The following is a 17,500-nucleotide window of genomic DNA, read 5'->3' as shown; positions in this document are numbered from 1 at the left end:
AAAAACAATCCTCTGAGCATAAAGATCTGCATGCTTCTGACCCATTAATGTGCTGAAAGATATGCGAGTTCTTATCAGATGTTAAATGTTCTCGAACACGTGTAGCAAGATGTCGGTTTGTTTTGCCTTTTATGTCAATTTAACACTTTCATTGTAATTTTTCCTCGTCCAATACCCATTGTCTTCTCATCATTGTATTTTCTATTACCTCACATTCACGTTGTTATTTAATCAGTACTCATGCATTTTATTAGCTATCTTTATATAACACCGACTAGCGGTTCACTTGTGTTCACTACTGACGATGGATGTCGATCATCCGAAACATCTTTTGTAAATTTAAAATTGTGTGTTTCTATTTGAAACTTATTTCTTGTCTGCTATTAGTTCGAAAGTTTGGAACTAAAATGGTGTAGAACGCGCGCTCTAATGATTGGTCAAACTAACTGATGGGTTGTAGTCTTCGGCCTGCTCGACTTAATAGGCGTGCTTTTCCACTCGATTTAGTCACCCAAAGATGCAAATTGTCAACCTCGTTTTATTGCGCCCTCTTTTAGTTTTCCAGTTTCCTATGTATGGCACTTGCGCTTCGTTCTCGGGCCGTAAATTGGAGTAGGAAAAGCGCGGGCAGTAACCCGGCTCTTGAACACGGTTAGTGAGAGGTATTAAGCAAGGCTTTCTGACTATCCGCGATTCGCCATAGAAAACAAATACATTTTTTCAGTATGGTTATCATTTTGCGTGAGTGCGTCTTCAATCAGTCTGCCAAGTCAGTCCTTAGCAAAGTATTGGGTATTATCAGTATTGAATGGGCAGCATTACCGTTGGTTTTCGTAATGTACCTGTACCACCTCTGCTTGGAAAAAGTAGTTGAGGTCAGCTGATTATCAAGCTCTCCATTTCGAGAATCACAAGGAAGCCAGCGCGAGCGACACGCAGGACTTATCGTGATACGCAGGAATTGCGAGATATCCTACGCGAGCGACACGAAGGACACCTTGCTACCCCTGATCCCCTGCGATCCTCAAAATGGAAAGCTTCCTCACTTACAAACTTCAAGTGAATAGAAGCCTCTGCCTTGTATTTTCAGGTGCGATTAGCTTCTGCGTCTGTTATTATTATGGCCCAGTGACAAGTGATCGTGGTCTGGACCTTATAAGATGGATGTTACAGTCTGTTGGACTGTTGCTGCTCTACATGGGCACTCGATCAGACGAAGTATCTATTGCTCTGGTGGTCATCGTTTTTCTTTCGCATAAAATTCGCAGCAGTGGGATTCTATTGCACTTCGTGAGACTGCTTCCTCATAAGTGGTAAGTCATAAATTAAAAAAAAAAAAAACGCAGAACAACGTGGATATCATTGACTTCTCCTATCGTTATTAAGGACGGTGCCTACTAATTCATAGGTATTTTTGCGCGGTTTACTGACTCTGCGGGAAAAGCAGATGTTAACAAGTTTTATTGAAATCCAGAAACAAAAATTGGGGGTAACCACGCATTTTTCAAAGATAATTAATCAACGATATTTGTAAAAAGCTTTAAAGTACAAAGCTATGTATGGCGTTCTTTTCCAAATTGAAGTTTATTTATCTCCAAAAAATGCGAGGTAACCCCCAATTTTCTTTTTGGATACCAAGAGCTTTAGCTAAGTTCTGCTTTCTCCGCATACTTTTAAACCGCTCAAAAATACCCTTCGATTAGTAAGCTCCACCAATAGGGAACCCGAGTATCCCGAGATGCGCAGAACGTATGCGCAATAACAATAGTAAGCACCGTCCTTAAGAAGCTTCACTGAGAAAGAAGGACACGGAACGATGAAGGCTATAAAATAGCCACATGAAAGAGTAATGAAAGAAATGTGTAGTTGAAGTGCGGTTTAAATACGAAAAATAGAAACGAGCCTCTCACTTATAGCTGGAATGCACGAGGTATTTATGTGACGTCATCACCGCCATGTTGGTGGACGAAAACAAAAGATCTCTCATTAGCTTCTTTTGTTCGTCCACCAGAAGTCGTACATCTCTCTATTGGTATTGGTGTCTCTAGAGGTTGGTTGAAAACGTCCTATAGGCCACTTTCGATATATTAAAACTGAGCTCGAAGGAGAGAGGTTTAGAGGACAAAGACAAAGGAAACTGGATGATATGCTAATACGGACCTTAAGCCTGAACGACGACGATCGCTTCGAGAACGTTGTTTAGAAATATTATGTCCCGTTACTGTAATTATCTTGCGATAACTCCAAGTCGCTCGGCTTGGAAGGTGTGACTACACATTCCAATAATAAATACCTTGTAGGGGACTTAGTGTCCTATTGTATTTAACACCCACCTTAGGGTGAATCTTTAAATAAAAAATATTAAAAAATAAATAAATTGGTGAGAACGGTGTGGATATTTAGAGAGAAAATTGAAAATTCACTGTCAGGTGCTCTCGTCCTCCACATGACCTCAAATTTGATCATTTCAATTTGTTGTCAAGACGATAACGGCAAAGGAATGTATCAAAATGTTAAACGCACCTGCAGGGCTTACAGAACTATTGTTTTTGCTAATTGAACCTATGTGGCGTTCTCGTAGCCGTCGTCGTCGTTCTTGCTTAAGGTCGCTAATGTCTTTACATTCATTGCAATTTGTTTCTATTGTTTTTGTCCTCTCTCCTTCACTATCAAGTTGAATATTAATAGTTCGGAAATGGCCTATTTAAGCAATTGTTCCCGTAGCCGTCGTCGTCATTGTTGCCAAAGCTCTCTATAAATTTGATAACCAGAACCTCATTGAGTGCAGTTGGTCATGGTTAGAGTGCTCGACTCTGGATCGAGTGGTCCGGGTTCGGGTCATGGCTGGGGACATTTTGTTGTGTTCTTGGGCAAGACACTTTACTCTCACGGTGACTCTCTCCACCCAGGTGTATAAATGGGTACCTGCGAAATGCTGGGGGTAACCCTGCGATGGACTAGCATCCCATCCAGGGGGGAGTAGAAATACTCCTAGTCGCTTCATGCTAATGAAACCGGAGATATATAAGTGCCGGCCTGATGGGCCTTCTCGCTCGTAAGCAAAGACTTTACTTTACATTGGGTGCGGAAACAAAGGGCATTACTCTTTCGTTTCTTTGTTTGACCCATTTATTTAACAAAAAAAAAAAAAGAATGTCTGTAAACAGACAGCTTTTCTATTAGGGCCTTTTGCTGATAGAGACCACACTGCCCACACTCGACCCAGTTTCCATAGCACTGAATATAAATGTTAATATTGGTCTGGGAAATTCGGCAGGGCTTGTACGGGATTTGAACCCATGACCTGTGCAATACCGGTTCAGTGCTGTACCAGTGTAGTTATCAAGCCAACCGGTAGCAAGCCATTTGGGAGTTTGCAATAATGCCATTGAGAATGTAGAAGTGAGAGACTGCTGCTCTTAGGTAAAGGCGATTTTCTTAAGAGGTTTTCAATTGAAACTCTTTGTGTACACAAAAAAAAAAAAAGGAAAAGAAAATATTATTGCCCTTTATCTTTCAACTTATATTATCTTCCGTCAACTTTCTACCATAGCGACAGTTTCCACCATCTTAGGTTAACAAGTGCTGAACTAGCTCGCAAGGTACAATGTACATCTACGTAGTTCAGTTTAACATGTTTACAGACCGGTCGAGAGGGCGGTGTAAATGCCACAAATCTATACCCTGTTGAATGATATACATGCAAAAATTCCAGGGTGTTGATTGGCTGATAGCACGTCAATTAATCCCAAACAGAGAGAAGAAAAGTGAGAGTTGAAATTACACGTAATGCAGAAAAGGTGAAGCTTTTGCATGTATACCATTAATGAGTAATCGCATGATTGCAATTTGGAATAAATAAGCTCTCGAGTATAGTGTGAACAAAGCGATTTTATTAAAACCGAAACGGCAGTTTCAAGCTCCCATTGATGTCATTTATTTCACACCACAGGGTTTCCTATCGAGTGTATTACTTTTTCTTTCCTCCAAAACACAAGTTTTTATCTGAAGAGGAATATATTGTACAGGGATCTGAAGAAACAAGATTGGCTTTGCAAGATCTTAGGGAATATTGTAACAGTCCTGAATGTAATGCTTGGCGCACCATTAGTCGGCTAAAAAATCCTACCAGGTAAGATACTACAACAATGTTACTTTTTTTCTGAAGTAAATACGTTCATTGGAATCCTTAGCCCTGGCCAAACGGAGTCGCCAGTTACTGAAAGTTTGAAAAACTATATATAGTGGTATTTTACGATGCACTTGCGATGCTTGGAAGGCAAGTACAACGCAACTTAAATTTTCACGCAATTGTTATAATTTTTATTATCAGTGTTTCGCCACAAAAAGAAAGTCGACGTAAAGTCATCTTACGTCTCTCGTCATCACAGAAATCGTCGCCATGTTATTTACTACCCAATGAAACGTTGTGGCAACAATTAATCGAAAACATAATCCAGACTGTTGCTAGAAGTCTCATCTCTGTCCTTCGAGCCGTGCATACAATTGGGAGAAACCGCCGAGGGAGGCTTGGCGAAACCTTTCTCTCGATTGGGTAATAAAACGCTGTGGACTAAAAAGCTCGACTGACAGAGAAGGGGACTGGGCAGTCTTATACAGTCAGCAATTTGGCTTTATTATTTACCAGAAACCCATAAGGGTTGAAACGTGTAACGCGCGTTCACAGCTTCCGAATATTCAGTGCGAACTTATTGGTTGAATGTTTCAGTGCTGAGTACCATATTTGGAAACCCCTCGCTCTTGTTGTTCCAAGTATGGTACTTAGCAAATTGAATATTCAGAAGCTTGTTTCCCAGCACACAAGGGGCCGTTACACGTTTCAACTCTTATGGTTTTCTGTATTTACGGAGTGGAGAATTTTAACATTAATAAAATAAAAACTTTCAAGCTTTATTTATTCATTCATTCATTTATTTATTTATTTTGTGTGTTTGTGTGTTTGATTGAGCAATTAGTCTTCATTCGAAAGCCGGTTTTGAGCTCATCGAAAAGGCTGTTTTAGACCGAATAAGTAATCTGTTGACATGACACCATTCCTGATGTTTTAGATTTGCAAAGTTTGTATCCACTGGGCAACACTATTTAGAAGAAGAAGTGAATTCATACGAAGACGACCCCTCCCCTTGGCTCACGTCGGATGAAGATGAGGAGAATCATTCGATTGACGGCTGATTATTATATCTTTATCATTTCTTATCATGAAATGACGCCTCATTTGTATGGGACAGGACTGCCTTCGGAATTTTCATCTAAGCCGTCAGCCTGCAAACGCACGTCATCAAAAAGCGGCCCTCCAATCGTTTGTTACCACACAATTATCCGTAAGCTTTTAAGCTTTTGGTATCCAAAGAGCGTCTTCAACAAAGACCCTTCGAATGTATCCAAGTACCAATCCAAACAGGACCATAGTACGGGAAAGGTGGCTTTTTTTATTAAACACAGAGACTTGTCAAAACGATCACTGGTTTGCCCAATAACCGAAATCTTCGTTCTACACAAGCCGACAAGGGTTTATCCGCGCCTTAGCCGAACCCCTAGATCACCCAATCTCTCGATGCCCCATCCCTCTCAATGTACATACAGTTATCTCCCCACCCCTTCCGCAGTGAGGAAATCAAAGATTATACGAACTGGTTTCCAGAGTGACCGAAGAGCAGGGTCAATTTGAGAACGGCAATGGAAGAATTTGAAATTATTTTTAGAAAGTTTAGTGCAATACAAAGTTAATAGTAATTGTAATTGTTTTTGCATTAATGCATGCGATGTTTTTTTACTTCGTACGTATAATAGTAGCGGTTTATTATTCGAGTTGAATAAAACTATTTGTAATTTCACTTCAAAATATTGTTTTTGGAACAGTCTAGTAACCGTCTTTTTTAGATACCACGCTTTGACCATAATCTTCTTTGATGCTCTATTTTAATAACAATTAGGTGTTCTGTTTGATTTTGTTTGTTTGTCTCCCAAAACGTTTTGGAAAAAACTTCGGGAACCGTTTCAGAAGTTGCTATTGGGGCCAAGCAACTGCGCAGAAATGCGTACGGAATTATGTACACTCAACTGGAACAGAATTTGCACCGGCTCCGTGTTCCAGACCCGTGTGAACGGGGTTTGAGTATTATTGCTCACGTTGCGCTCTGATTGCTCTAGGATGGCCTAATTTTACTCACATTACGCGAGGTGATTAATTTTATGCAATTCTCAAGCACAAATATTAAAATTTCTTCCTTGCGATTCTTAGTTGAATGGGACAGCTATCATTAGTCTCCTATAACTCGACATCCAGATTAGTAATCGGAAAGTCAAGGGTTCAGTTCCTGCTACGAGCAATCGTAGTTTTTGTTTTGTCTTTTAATCCCTGTGACCTCATTGAAACGGAAAGGAATTGCTGTGACTCTAATCAACAGCTTAACAATTTTACCGAAGAAGAAGGAAACACTTTTCATTCCTCCTAAACGACAAAGTAAATCTGAACAGTTCTCCAAGGAAGACTGTTTTGAGGCTACAAGTATTGCCACATTCAAAAGGGCCATTAGGAGAATCAAGGTTGGAACATCTTTGATGACACATTTCCTTAACATGTTAAAGCAGGCTTTTACCAGTTAACAAGCAAGCAGGTCACTGTCCAGAGCTGATTTATTACTCCACACTAATTAATGACACAACAACATCAAAGACGATCCAAACTTTGATTCTCCTAATGGCCCTTTCGACGTGGATTCTTAAATTGGCAATCCTCTTAGTCTCATAACAGTCTTCCCTGTTGAGATTTACTTTGTCATTTAGGAGGAATGAAAAGTGTTACCTTCTTTTTTGCCAGTAAATCCTGAATATGAAATCCACAATCAGCCATGATCAGGTCATGTTGATCCAGCAAATCAACAAAAGAACTGCTTTTTTACAATCTCCTTGTCAGATATACTTCCTCCCTACAAACTACTCACAAATGTAATCCAAACATTTGGGGAAATTCCTACAAGACCTTTGAATGTGTTGTGGGACTTGTATTCAGAATGAAGAAGGTTCACTTTGTTTCTAAAGGTCTTCAGGAGTCTGGCATTTTTATTTCTGTGCATACTATTACATTACGCATCATATGTTTTCAAACCCGTCCTTAAAAACATTAGGTAGATGTTGTGTCTCTGCTCTTTAGAAGATCATATAAGTAAGCTTCCAAGCATCAAATATAGGTAATTCACCCATGTTATAGTTATATCTGAAACAACTTGCTCTGAAATACTGAACCTAAACGCGATATCACGCTCAAATAAACCCATCTTGAACGGGTCAAAAAAAGCCAAAACTCATCAATCGCCTGCAAACTTCTGGCGCAACCAACACGTCCAGGAAACCTCTTTTCTTTCTCTGTCATGAAAGGAAATTTATCTTCAAAATTAATAGAATCAGTATTATCACGTACAAAACTGAAATAAGTTAATTTTGGGGCATTAGGCTCTACATATTTCCAGAATTCTAATAAAGTTACATAGTCTGGAAATCCAGTATAAAATTTTATATCTTCATTACTACTTGAAAATCTTTCCAGACCAAACTTGGAAATCCTCTCCTTTGCTTTAAATTCTAGAAATTCTTGAAGCAGCCTTCCAATTTTCTTCCTTAGTTCTTTCATCCACCTGTTAAGTGTTAATGGACCGAATACAACAGAATCTTTTTGGAAATCTTCTGCAATTTATTCCTGGTCTTTATATTCATGAGCACTCTCGGCTCTTGTTATCCCTTCAGATTTCTCACATCTCAACTTCAGCCTTTTCGCTCTACAAAGCGATCCTTCATCCACTTTTGTCCAAGGAATGAACGATGGTACGCTTTAAGTCTCGTCTATGACCAGTCAGAGTCCGTTTAAAATCCGTCGGCAAGAAGTGTTCAGAAAAACCGAACCTGTTTCCTTCTGTGGCAAAGAAGCCATCTCCTCTTTTCATACGAATTTCCCACTTCTTCAGTTGTTGTGTGTTCGATGGAAACGCACGAAACAATGAATCGGGTCAAATTTCACTTTGGTTTTGTGCAACATTTGTGATCATTTTTTTTTCTCCTTGGTAACAATTTGCACGGCTGAAGTAGCTTTAAATTTGCCCACAACCCCGTTTTTGTTTGTTTTGTCCGACATTTTTCCTGCCGCGAGGGTTATTAAGCCTCACTTCCAAGCAACTTCCGATTTTTTCTGTAATCAGAGTATTTCGGGCATTGACAATCTAAAGCCGTGTTCACACTCAACGTTGATTATGATCAACTGAAGTATATATCAGTCTATCATACTCCATTCAATTTTATTCAATTATGGTTCTGTTCACATCTGCCAAATTCAAATACGATACGCGGGGTAACCTCGCAGTGTAAGACAAGATGGTGAGGTATCGCGTGGCTGCCACGATTATCATCACCATCATGTGCTTGAGGCGAGAAGGGAACCAAGGATAGCTTCCGAGAATAGAAGAAGACAAATCCAAACCTTCGCTCCATAAAGCGATTAGAAGTTTCGTCTGCTCATACCACCACGTGCTCGCCATTCTGTTCAATTACGCATTGTAATTACGTCAAACAACCCCTTTGAGGTTGTTTGAAATAATTATAATCTAGTTATAATCAGGGACTGCAATCATTTGATGTGAACCCATTTCATATTTAATTGCCATAATGGGACAAGAGGCCAAGAGGCATAATGGTCCCATTATGGCCCTTGTCGAGGCCTAATGTGAACACGGCTTTAGCATACTTTCCAACTCTATTTCGACACCAGTCATACTCACTAGTAAGTCACGCGAGAGATATGTGCGAGTCCGGAGCGATCAGTTGCGCGCGTTCCAGAGCGGTCGGTTGCATCATTCAAAGGTCATTGATTATGGAGAATATGAACAAGCAAATACTTTCCACTTAGGCAGAGGAGGCCTTCTTAAACGATGACCACGATCCTAAGGAAAAGACCCCAATTGCCCGCCAGGATCCCATGTTCAGGATGCTTCAGAATGCCGACAAAGCTTCCCACAATCAACCATGTGCTCGACTTGAGCAAACCGACGGTGGCAATCACCCATTGTTCTCGGAAATCGCAGAATAATTTTTCAATGCAGACGAAACAGGTCCGGCTGCTGAGAAACAACTGGCTGATGTTATTTACAACTTGTGGTCTAAGACTGAATTGCCAGACTCGAAGCTAAAGGATAAGTCGGCGAAATATTTACGCCCGGCGAACTGCGAGACTCTCGCAACACCGCGGGTTAATCCTGAAATCTGGGATAAATTGAGCCACTCAGTAAAACAACAGGACCTTAGGTCCAGCTCAACTCAGAAAACGGTTGGCACTGCTGGTGCTGTACTGTGCAAATCCATTGAAATGCGGCTGCAAATGAAGAATTCGAAGCAGCCGACGTCAGACTCTGACATTCAGAAACTTATAAAATTGAACACTGATGCGGTCGCTCTCCTAGGGCATGCACATGTTGACCTGTCCCACCGTCGCAGGGAGTTCATCAAACCGCATCTAAATAAAGATTATGCAGGCCTGTGTGCTTCACATGTTCCCGTCACAGTTCTGCTGTTTGGAAACGGCCTGCAAACCCACCTGAATAATACACGAGCATCCAACAGGGTCAGCACCACAGCAGTTGGGATTCGCCACAAAAAAGTGAAGAGACTGACCCTTCACGAAACTACCAAAAATCTGATTGGCGAAGCAAGCCTTTTTTATCAAAACGCCGTCCTTGGAACTTGAAGCCACCCCCAAAATCCTTCTTCCGGTCGCAGGACCAGGGAAAGAAGCAGCAATGATTTCCGTTGACACACTTGACAACTGACGTAGAGGTAAATATATTTTGTTATTTGAGACCACTCTGAAACATTTTTTTTCTAATAAGGTGCAAAGCCAACTGGCACGTTTCCTTAACAAATGGAAGGAAATAACTTCTGACTCAGAAGTCCTTAATTGTGTTAAGGGTCAGTACATTGAGTTTTCCACACAGCCCACAAAGAACCTAGGCCCCAGAAGGAAAACATTCAACATCAGTGAACCACTGGTTATAGACGCTGAAATTCAAAAATTGCTTGACAAAGGTGTCATTGTACCCACCCAACATGAAAGTGGGGAATATATTTCGCCACTTTTTGTGGCCAATAAAAAAGAAAGATCATACCGAATGATCTTAAATTTGAAAAGCTTTAACCAGCATGTTGAATACCAACATTTCAAAGTGGACTCAGTCTGGACAGCAACTGGGCTCATTACCCCAAATTGCTACATGGCGTCAATTAATTTAAAGGACGCCTATTAGTCGGTTCGCTTTTACAAAGCCACCAAAAAGACCTCAAATTTGAATGGAACAACATGTTATTTAAGTTTACATGTTTTCCTAATGAGTTAGCTTTCTGTCCCAGAAAATTTACCAAGCTAATGAAACCAGTATTTGCCACCCTGCGACAGCTAGGTCACTTGTCCTCAGGTTATATAGATGACTCTTGGTTAATGGGTCCAGTTTGGGATAATTGTGCAAAAAATGTTGTTGACACAGTCAAACTATTGGATACTTTGGGATTTGTAGTATACCCTAAAAAGTCGTTGTCCATCCCAACTCAAAAGCTGGTATTTCTGGGATTCATTCTAGATTCAGTTTCCATGCTAGTTTACCTTACCCCTGAGAAGGCTTTTAAGCTAAAACAGACAGCTACTAACCTTTTTAACTGCAAAAGTCCTGCTATTAGAGAGGTATCCAAGGTCCTGGGGCTTACAATGTCGAGTTTCCCGGGCATTGCCTATGGACCCCTCCACTACCACTATTTACAACAAGACAAAACCACAGCTCTTAAAACTAGCAAATGGAACTTTGATGCCAAGATGTGCCTATCCAGCCAAGCAAGGGAAGAGCTTAAGAGGCCCTGCGCCTAAGAAACAACCGATGATTTCCGGCTAAAAAATAAAATCGGCCGATTTTTATCTCCCAAGTAGAGGCTACCGAATACTAGTTCAAAATGAATTTCTTTTGCTTCAGTTTCGCTTTAGACTAAAAATATCCAGCCCCAAACTGCTTCGGTCAGACAACAGCAAAATTAGGCCGAAAATAAGCCCCCGCAATAAACGGTTCAAAAGTCACTATCGCAACGCAAAATAACGACAAAACTACACAGTGTTGAAGAAAAAGGCCTTTTAATGCAATCTCATTCCATAAACATCGAAAAACTAACGAAGCGAATAAAAAATAAATTTTCAAATACTACATACTAAATTAGATGGAGCGTTGGAGCTGATATAAAATAATTGTTTCTCAAAAGTCCAACGCTGTTGAGAGCAATCACAGTGATGAATCAGACATTAGAGACATATACATCACGTTTCTGGAAAAACATTTTTCGGCCAAAGTATACTGATCTTGTACAAAGCGTTCAAAGTTACCTTATTTACTGTTATGTTGCCACTTCGTCGAAACACTTCTCTTTTGCCAATACGGCCGTTGATAACGTGGTAAACGCCACTTTAAACCTTGCTAGGCGCTCAAATCTATCCTAAATAGAAGTATATAGAATTAAAAGAGAAAGAAAGATGAAAGGTAAGCAGAAAAAGAAAATGGCTCGAAATTACCATCTGCTAAGGAGAGCTGAATCTTGGAAATGTCGCGTGACAGCGATCATTTCGGGTTCATTTGTCCAAACGGCGGCGGAATCCAAACAAATCCGCGAAATATAAGTAAGACAAAAACAATCATTCTCTCACCAGAAATTGTGAAGTGAAACAGTTTTAGTTGTTCCTATTAATGATGATAAATTCAGCCTCAGCTAATCTCGAAGTGCTTTGAATGTGGGCAGCGTGTACTTCGTTACATACATCCCAACGGACGTTATGGGTCAGCGCTTGCAGGGGTCAGCGGACCTAAAAATAGAAATAACTAGGTTATCATGGCGGATGTCTGTTCGTTGTCAAAAAAAGGTTTCTTGGACTGCGGATCCTCACGTGGTCGCTCAGAGACCGTATTTCTGTATGAATGCCGAGATGATTTAACTGCACACCTAAAAAATTGTTTTTTGTCGCGTGTAGACCTCAAAGAGTACGAGGTCATCCTGCAAAGGGCTGGCTTGGAATGAACAAGTTAAAAAATTACGTGTTTGTCCTCGCCATCGCTATGGTCTTGGAAAGTACTGGAGGCCTTCAAAGTTGTGTCAGTACCCAGGACATAAAGGAACACCTACCAGCGTCAAAAGTCGCGACGTGATCAAGCCAGTCATAGCAAAGGAGGTGTTTCAGCTGTTTGGGATATCAGTTCCCATAGGCTCACTTCAAGTATAAGATACATAACATTTGGAAGATTTCCTTGTCATAAAGTGCTTTTCATTTTACAGTGCATCTCTTATGGGGGATTTTGTTATCTTTTCATTAGCCATATGTTCCCCCTGTCGGAAAAAAACATAAAGCAGATACGAATTCTACATCGTTGGTTCCGGAAGAGGATTGTAGAAAAACACAAACTGATGAAAAAAGGTATACGTTATGGTATGCTTAAATGGGAGAACTATAACTTCCTAGGAAGTACGAGCTGAAAACTTTTAAGTGTTTTATGACTAGAACATTAATTCTGTGTTCTCTTTATGTTTTCTAGGAGTTATTAATCGGTTTTAGTAATGTTCAGTTTACTTTATAAACGAGCTAAACAACAAAAATAATAAGAGTTGATAATAATTTTTTTTTCTGTCACAGAGAGCCACTGAAGGCTATATACTCTGCTGGCCCGAGTCCAGGTTTTGCAGCAACGCCTAAGACATTCATTACGTGCCCTCAAGATCCAGCCTGGACTTTAAGTGCATTGAGCCCTTTGCCGTAACTCCTCAAGATGCTGAAGTCCTTCATGTGTACAATACACCAATGCCTAAGCTAGCAATAAAATCAAGTTCTTCTGCAGATAACTTCTTCCCTTTGGAATCTCGCCTTAAAACATCATGGGAAAATACAACCGAACTCGATCGCCAAAAATGCCAGGAAAAAGCTCTTCAAGGTTGTCTTCTGGTTTGTGAGGGAATGGCACCGAACGCAAAAGATGATTTATTTCAAGTGCTATCCAAGCAGAGTTCAAGGGAATCAGAAGACGATCTCAGTAAAGAACTATCAGGACTGATGACGGCATATAGAGATGCGCCCACTAAAAGTGTCAAATTACAAATTTTAAGTCTGTATGCCTACAGATTTTCTACTGAAAAACTAATGACATACCATGAACCGTATGAGCCTCTCACGCGCTGGGAAATTAAACAAGCCAGGAAGCATGCGAAGGAAAAAGGACCTGGAATCCCGCAGGAAAAAACCGTCCAGCATCGAATTCGCCTTCCAATGGCTAAAGTCGATCACTTTATCGATTTTGTTAACAGGCCTTACTTCTATCAAGATGTGGCTTATGGTACAAGATTAATTAAACTAGAAACGGGAGAGAAACTGGCCATGCCTAATGTCGTGCGCACCGTAACTCGAACTACCATGATTAACCAATATTTACAGTACTGTGATGAGGAGAGATTCTCACCCCTCTGCACCCGAACTCTTTATAAGATTCTTGAGGTGAGGGAGGCGTCCCAGAGAAGGTCACTTCAAGGGTTGGACACTATTGCTACTGATGGAGCTGCTGGATTTGAGACTCTAGAGAAATTAGTAGATGAACTGAAGTCATTGGGTGCTGACTCAAAATGGTGTGCGCAAAGCAAGACAACCCTCAAGGCATGCAAGCGGTACTTAAAAACAGAGTATCCTATTAACTGCAGAGACGGCCAGCCAAGTACCTGCCCAGACCACTGCCGTAATTTTGCTCTCAGTGATAACAGCGACGACGCTTTTAAAGTTGAATGCCATCACGTCCACGATACTGTGTGTAACAGTTGCGAATTCTTGAAGACCGTATTGCGGGAAATGGAAGACCAGATAAGAAACGAGTGCATTGCATTTTACAGCAAAGATCACCAAGAAGATATCTTGTACGATTTTGTGAAAGCAAAACAAAGCATCCTTGACTGGAAAGCGCACATTCTGAGGTCATGCAATCAAGAAAAGGCAAAACAGGACCGCTTACAGAATTTGACCACCTCCGAAGCAATCGTTGTAATGGATTGGGCAATGAAATTTCAGCAATTGAAGTTTACAGAGAAACAGCCGGAGTGGTTTGAGAAACGTGGACTAAGTTGGCACGTAAGCAGTGTCATCTTTAAAGAAGAAAACAGCAAAGAAGTAGAGGTGCAACCGTATGCTCATCTGTTTGATTCCTGTACACAAGACTGGTATGCAGTCGCTTCCATTCTAGAAGATCTGCTTGTCAAGTACAAGTCTACTCATCCTTCAATTTCGCAAGTGTATTTGCGTTCAGATGAAGCGGGTTGTTACCATAACAACTCTCTCATCGCAGCTCTACGAAGTATCGGGGAACGCACTGGAATTTCGGTCAGACGCTTTGACCATTCTGAACTGCAACAGGGCAAGGACATTTGTGACCGTATTTTGTGTCCAATACACCTTATTCACAAATGGCCGCCAACCTGGGACAAGCGCGCGGCTAAACATGGAATCGAGGCGTTTTGGGATAAAACTTCAAGATCATCGAAGGAAACAAGTGAAACTATGTCTGTAGTCCTTTCGGAAAGCGATATTCCCGGTTCCTCTTTAAATGGAAGAAATCCATCGGAGCTGAAAAACGACGAGTTACGTTTTTGGCTTAAATGCCGTGATGATCCCGCCCAAGGTTTGCGCAAAAAAGCCCAACTCGTTAAGCGGTAAGCTTGTATTGTTCGATCGATGCTGAAGAATACATCAGTCAAGGACTCCTTGACTGATGTATTCTTCAACTTTTTTCAGAAAAGCAAAGGAGTATTACAGGTTGATTGTGTCAAATGTAAACATTGATCTAAGAATACTATCTTACTGCTTAGAAACACAAAAGAGTATATTAATTTCAAAGGTTATTGTGTCAAATGGATGCATCGATCGAACAATACAAGCTTACCGCTTAACGAGTTGGGCTTTTTTGCGTAAACCTTGGACGGGATCATCACGGCATTTAAGCCAAAAACGTAACTCGTCGTTTTTCAGCTCCGATGGATTTCTTCCATTTAAAGAGGAACCGGGAATATCGGCTTTTACGGAGTTCCATGAAAATCCGGATTTATAACATGCGGTGGGGCAACCAAAGCGATGGGAGCTGTGTTTAAGGTTTCAGTGTGGAACTTTTAATATCGTTCGCCGATTTAGAAACTCGAACATGACCCCAGGCGGGTATTTGGGGACGAGTCTGGGATTTGTTTTGCTCTGCCTAACTATGGGTACACTTGCGTAGGTTTGCGCTCACCGTATGGAGGCTCAGTGAAGCGTTGACCAGCCGTGTCAAAATTGATTGTTAGCGAGCCTCGAAGGAGTTTGAAAATTTGAATATTTTTCGCTGTTTCTCAGCAATGGATACTCGCTGGACCTTGAAACTTGGTCAAGGGGAAGTAAATTTATCTGTGTAGCCATCGCCGGAGTTTGAGCGTGACTGATGCCGGAGAAGTGTGAATTTTTTCGGCGAGATCTGCGGTAAGTTAGAAATGAGTTGCCAGCCTTTCCTTTATTTAGGGAAGAGTGACGACTCGGGAATTTGAGAAGTCGCTTAAATCGCATTCAATCAGGCAAAAAATCACACAAAAAGCAAGAAATTCACCATGACAATAAAGTACGGCTTTTTTATTGAGAACTTTTGCGGGTAAATATCTTTTTCAGTCTGTTATCGAGATTCCCATACAAATCCTTATAATTGTTTACTTTCCGACTCTGGGCCGCCTGTGGTTTCCTTCGATGATCTTGAAGTTTTATCCCAAAACGCCTCGATTCCATGTTTGGCCGCGCGCTCGTCCCAGGTTGGCGGCCATCTGTGATTAAGGTGTAGAAAGCTGCCATAAGAACTTTTTGCAACGAAGGTCATGTTATCCTTACGGCCAATGATATAGACATCCCGCTGAAAGAACGGCAGGTAAAAGGGACAACTGCAGCGGTATGCTCTGTAGATGAATCAAACAAGAACGCTGAGGTTAGGAAATTAGAAGGCTTTAGCAAATTTCGCAACGTCTCTTTTGAGTTTGAAGGCATTCGTGTCTGGCGATGCCATGGGATTGGTTCCGGGAAGTTTGTTGCCTATAAGTCTTTAATTGTGCAACCGCAGAAATCGCCGTCGCTCATTACCAAGGAGCCATTATTTCCCATAAGGGACTGTGCAATAATTATCAGGAGTGGGGGGGGGGGGGGGCCTAAATTGACGATTATGAAGAACAAAGTTTCGAGGTGCTCTTCATCCCTGACGACGCAGTGGAATGCGTTGCAGTACGGTGAATAAAGGTACGGGTTAGAGGGGGGGGGGGGGGTGGGGGTGGGGGCACATCATAATTTTGAGAGAACGTGAGGGAGGGTCAGAGCTAATCTTGACGCTGCTGGAGGGGGGACCTATCTAATTTTTCCTTTGGTGAAGCTCATTTTAGGACCCCCCTTCTTGATAATTATTGCACAGTCCCTAAGCGTGTCGCGAGTCCTTAAACCAGAGAAGAAAACTTCAGTTGATAGCGCTTCTGTTTTGTTTGTCCCAAGCCTGGCTGCATAAAAACGTTTGCGAGATCTGCTGACTTAAAACTTCATTTAGATGTAGGAGAGCATGTGGTACCGAACAAACCGGCAGTTTTGGAACATAATATGTATGACAAGCTAAAGCGAGACTGGGTTGCTATGTTTGCAACAGTGCAAACTGAAGAACGTCAATCACAGCATTACCAACCATGTACTCACAGCGAAGAATCTGTTCCCGAAGCAAACATGGGTTGGGCTCTGGCGAAGGCCAGAAGTGGTTCTTCTCAGTTTTCTGAAAAGGTAAAGGATTATCTGACAAAGAAGAGTGACATAGGAGAGAAGACTGGACAGAAAGTTTCCGCAGAACAGGTAGCAAAGGACATGCGCAATGCAAGAACCCATGATAACCAAAGGCTTTTTGGAAGAGAAGATTGGCTTACAAAATTGCAAGTCCAAGGATTCTTTTCTCGCTTGGCATCTCCGAGAAGAAAGTAGGGTTGGCACGGGGCTGACACGAGCGAAGAGGATGACGAAGGTGACGAAGTTGGAGAGCAGTGTCATGCTGTTGAAGAGGTCATAGAAAATCTGGGCTTAAAACATCCAATTATATTTGAGGTTTACAATGTTTGTGATTATCATCATTGCAACAAGCTTCCATCTTTCAATGTTAGTATATTGAAAGACATGTGCGAGTATTTCGAAATACCTTACAAATCTAGAGATCTAAAAAGAGACCTTTTAGCCAAGGTTTCAGAGCTTGTAAAGGAATGTGAGTGCAGCAAAAAGTGATCTCATTCTGTAACTTTACTGCGCAAGAGTTTGAGTGCATGGTATGTGGTCCAATGTTAGACTTTGCAACATCAGTTTATATGATAAGATGTGCGTAGTGTATTGGTTATTATCTAAATACGTAAATAC

General features: G+C 41.2%; 2 protein-coding genes, 1 long non-coding RNA gene and 1 pseudogene across 8 annotated transcripts in view; 3 read left to right on the top strand and 1 right to left on the bottom strand.

The window, feature by feature from the left end:
* Positions 1-6,255, top strand: part of LOC138047212 (nuclear envelope integral membrane protein 1-like) — a 14,275-nt gene extending 8,020 nt beyond the window's left edge. For 4 of the 6 annotated variants that reach the window (XM_068893975.1, XM_068893960.1, XM_068894000.1 and 1 more), the window contains 3 exons: positions 1,091-1,313; positions 3,953-4,132; positions 5,070-6,255. In XM_068893975.1, the coding sequence (XP_068750076.1) occupies positions 1,091-1,313; positions 3,953-4,132; positions 5,070-5,193 (527 nt within the window). In that variant the 3' untranslated portion in view covers positions 5,194-6,255. The remainder of the gene's footprint in view (positions 1-1,090; positions 1,314-3,952; positions 4,133-5,069) is intronic. The other 2 variants (XM_068893991.1, XM_068893982.1) reach the window with 2 other exon arrangements.
* Positions 6,256-9,100: 2,845 nt separating this feature from the next.
* Positions 9,101-10,014, top strand: LOC138016067 (uncharacterized; annotated as a pseudogene).
* A 346-nt stretch (positions 10,015-10,360) lies between these two features.
* On the top strand, positions 10,361-10,918 carry LOC138016059 (uncharacterized). The gene has a single exon (XM_068863238.1). It carries the CDS (start codon positions 10,361-10,363, stop codon positions 10,916-10,918), a length of 558 nt encoding a protein of 185 aa, XP_068719339.1.
* Positions 10,919-11,159: 241 nt separating this feature from the next.
* LOC138054042 (uncharacterized) lies at positions 11,160-11,853 on the bottom strand. Its single transcript, XR_011133252.1, has 2 exons — positions 11,609-11,853; positions 11,160-11,532 (listed from the first exon to the last, which is right to left on the bottom strand). It is a non-coding gene; the product is annotated as an uncharacterized lncRNA (long non-coding RNA).
* Between the last annotated feature and the right edge of the window lie 5,647 nt (positions 11,854-17,500).

Source organism: Montipora capricornis, chromosome 1 (genome assembly GCF_036669925.1).
Source record: "Montipora capricornis isolate CH-2021 chromosome 1, ASM3666992v2, whole genome shotgun sequence".
In the NCBI taxonomy this organism is placed as follows: Eukaryota; Metazoa; Cnidaria; class Anthozoa; order Scleractinia; family Acroporidae; genus Montipora; species Montipora capricornis.
This window is presented reverse-complemented; position numbering and strand designations above follow the sequence as displayed.